At 56.6% G+C, this 1,526-nt stretch overlaps 1 protein-coding gene across 1 annotated transcript in view; it reads right to left on the bottom strand.

The window, feature by feature from the left end:
- Nucleotides 1–42: 42 nt before the first annotated feature.
- The window catches only part of LOC108298967 (heat shock protein HSP 90-beta-like), a gene marked incomplete at its 3' end in the record, with an annotated part of 5,619 nt that continues 4,135 nt past the window's right edge, over nt 43–1,526 (bottom strand). The window contains exon 6 of the mRNA XM_037735925.1: nt 43–162. Within this exon, the coding sequence (XP_037591853.1) occupies nt 43–162 (120 nt within the window). The remainder of the gene's footprint in view (nt 163–1,526) is intronic.

The following is a 1,526-nucleotide window of genomic DNA, read 5'->3' as shown; positions in this document are numbered from 1 at the left end:
GGGCACAGATGGTGCTTCCAGGCCAGGTGGGTTCAGACACACCAGTGTCACCACGGACACACGTCCTAGGGCCAGGGTCCCCGGGCTCTGCAGCGTTGTCTGCGCCAGCACAGGGCCAGGCATCTGGCTGGCTGCGTGGTCCTCTCTTGGTCCCTCTTGCAGCTTAATGGATGACAACGCACAGCAACAGGGCACTGGCACCAGGAGGGGCTGACAGCAGACAGCAGATCCTGGTGCTCCTTCCAGCCTCACTAGGCAAAGCTGGCCCTGGGTCAGGCTGGGTGCAGGGCCAGGGCACCACGAGGAGGGAAGGTCAGTGGGGATTGTCAAAAACAGTCCCTCAAGTTGAGTCTCAAACTTTGAAACAGACAAAGCCTTCGCTGCATGGCAGAAGCAGCCCTGGAGTCTGTTAAAGGCAGATGGGCAGAGGCAGTGCCGGGGGCTGTAGGACTCTTGGAACTGGAGGCAGCTCAAGGACCACAGGCTGTTGGCCAGCTCTGCCATGCTGAACCTGGGTGCCAGCACCATGCCCTGCCCCGGTAAAGTGGAAACTGTTGGCCTTGCTGCCCCAGCCCGCACAGTGGTGAGGGGCCAGGTTCCTCTCTGCATCCTGGCTTCCTGCCTCATAGGCTGGGTTCCCCTTGTGGCCTTGATGTTGGCTGGGGTAGCTGTTGAGGATGGGCCTGGGAGGCCAGAGCTGCAGCCCCACCCGGGGGGCAGGCAGGGGTTCCTGAGCTCAGCTGGCACATGGGTGGGGCACGTCCCCAGGGAGGGATTTGTCCCGAACCAGAGAGGTGTCTGGAGGGGAGAGAGGATTGGCAGAAAGAAGATGTGTTGGTTTTGATAGAAGAGAAGCTACAAATCAATTATTTTCAAAATCAGGAACTCCCCACCCCCTTTTATGCATGAGTCCCTTCTTCCTGTAAAAAAGTGGATGCCCTCTTCTTGATTCCTTTTATGGCTCCACTGCCCAGATGGAAGGCTCCCAGAGGAGGCCCTGGGCATCAGAGCCCGCCCAACCCTGTTGTGCCTGGGCTGGGAAGGGACCCTTTCTCGGGAAAAGCAAAGTTCGGTGAGTGGCTTACAGACCCTGTGAAGTGAGGGTTGATTTTGTGATAAACATTTTTCTGTTTTTCTTTTTAAAATATAATCGCCCTTGAATGTGAGACCCTGGGAGGAGCCCCAGGCTGACTGAGATGTAGCCTTTGGGCCCTGCGGGAGCCGGCCCACACTGGAGGCAGGAGAGCTAGCAGCCCTGCCCAGGAAGTGCTTCTTTGGCTAGCTCTGGTTGTGTTTGGAGTTTGGCCTTGGGTGAGGCCCAAGCAAGGGGTCTGTGACTATGGCATGGCACATGGCATGCGGGCAGCGTGCATGCGAGGGTGCAGGCATGCGAGACGACATTGGCAGCAGACAAAAATAAAGAACTCTGGACGAAGCTTAAGAGATAGAGAGAATACATGAACACGGTCCTCGTACTAACCCACAGGTTACAAACTTGCTTGTGCTGTAGATTTGTAGAAAATTTC

Source organism: Cebus imitator, unplaced genomic scaffold (genome assembly GCF_001604975.1).
Source record: "Cebus imitator isolate Cc_AM_T3 unplaced genomic scaffold, Cebus_imitator-1.0 Scaffold1293, whole genome shotgun sequence".
In the NCBI taxonomy this organism is placed as follows: domain Eukaryota; kingdom Metazoa; phylum Chordata; class Mammalia; order Primates; family Cebidae; genus Cebus; species Cebus imitator.
Note: the sequence above shows the minus strand (reverse complement) of the source record. Positions and strands in the feature narration are given on the sequence as shown.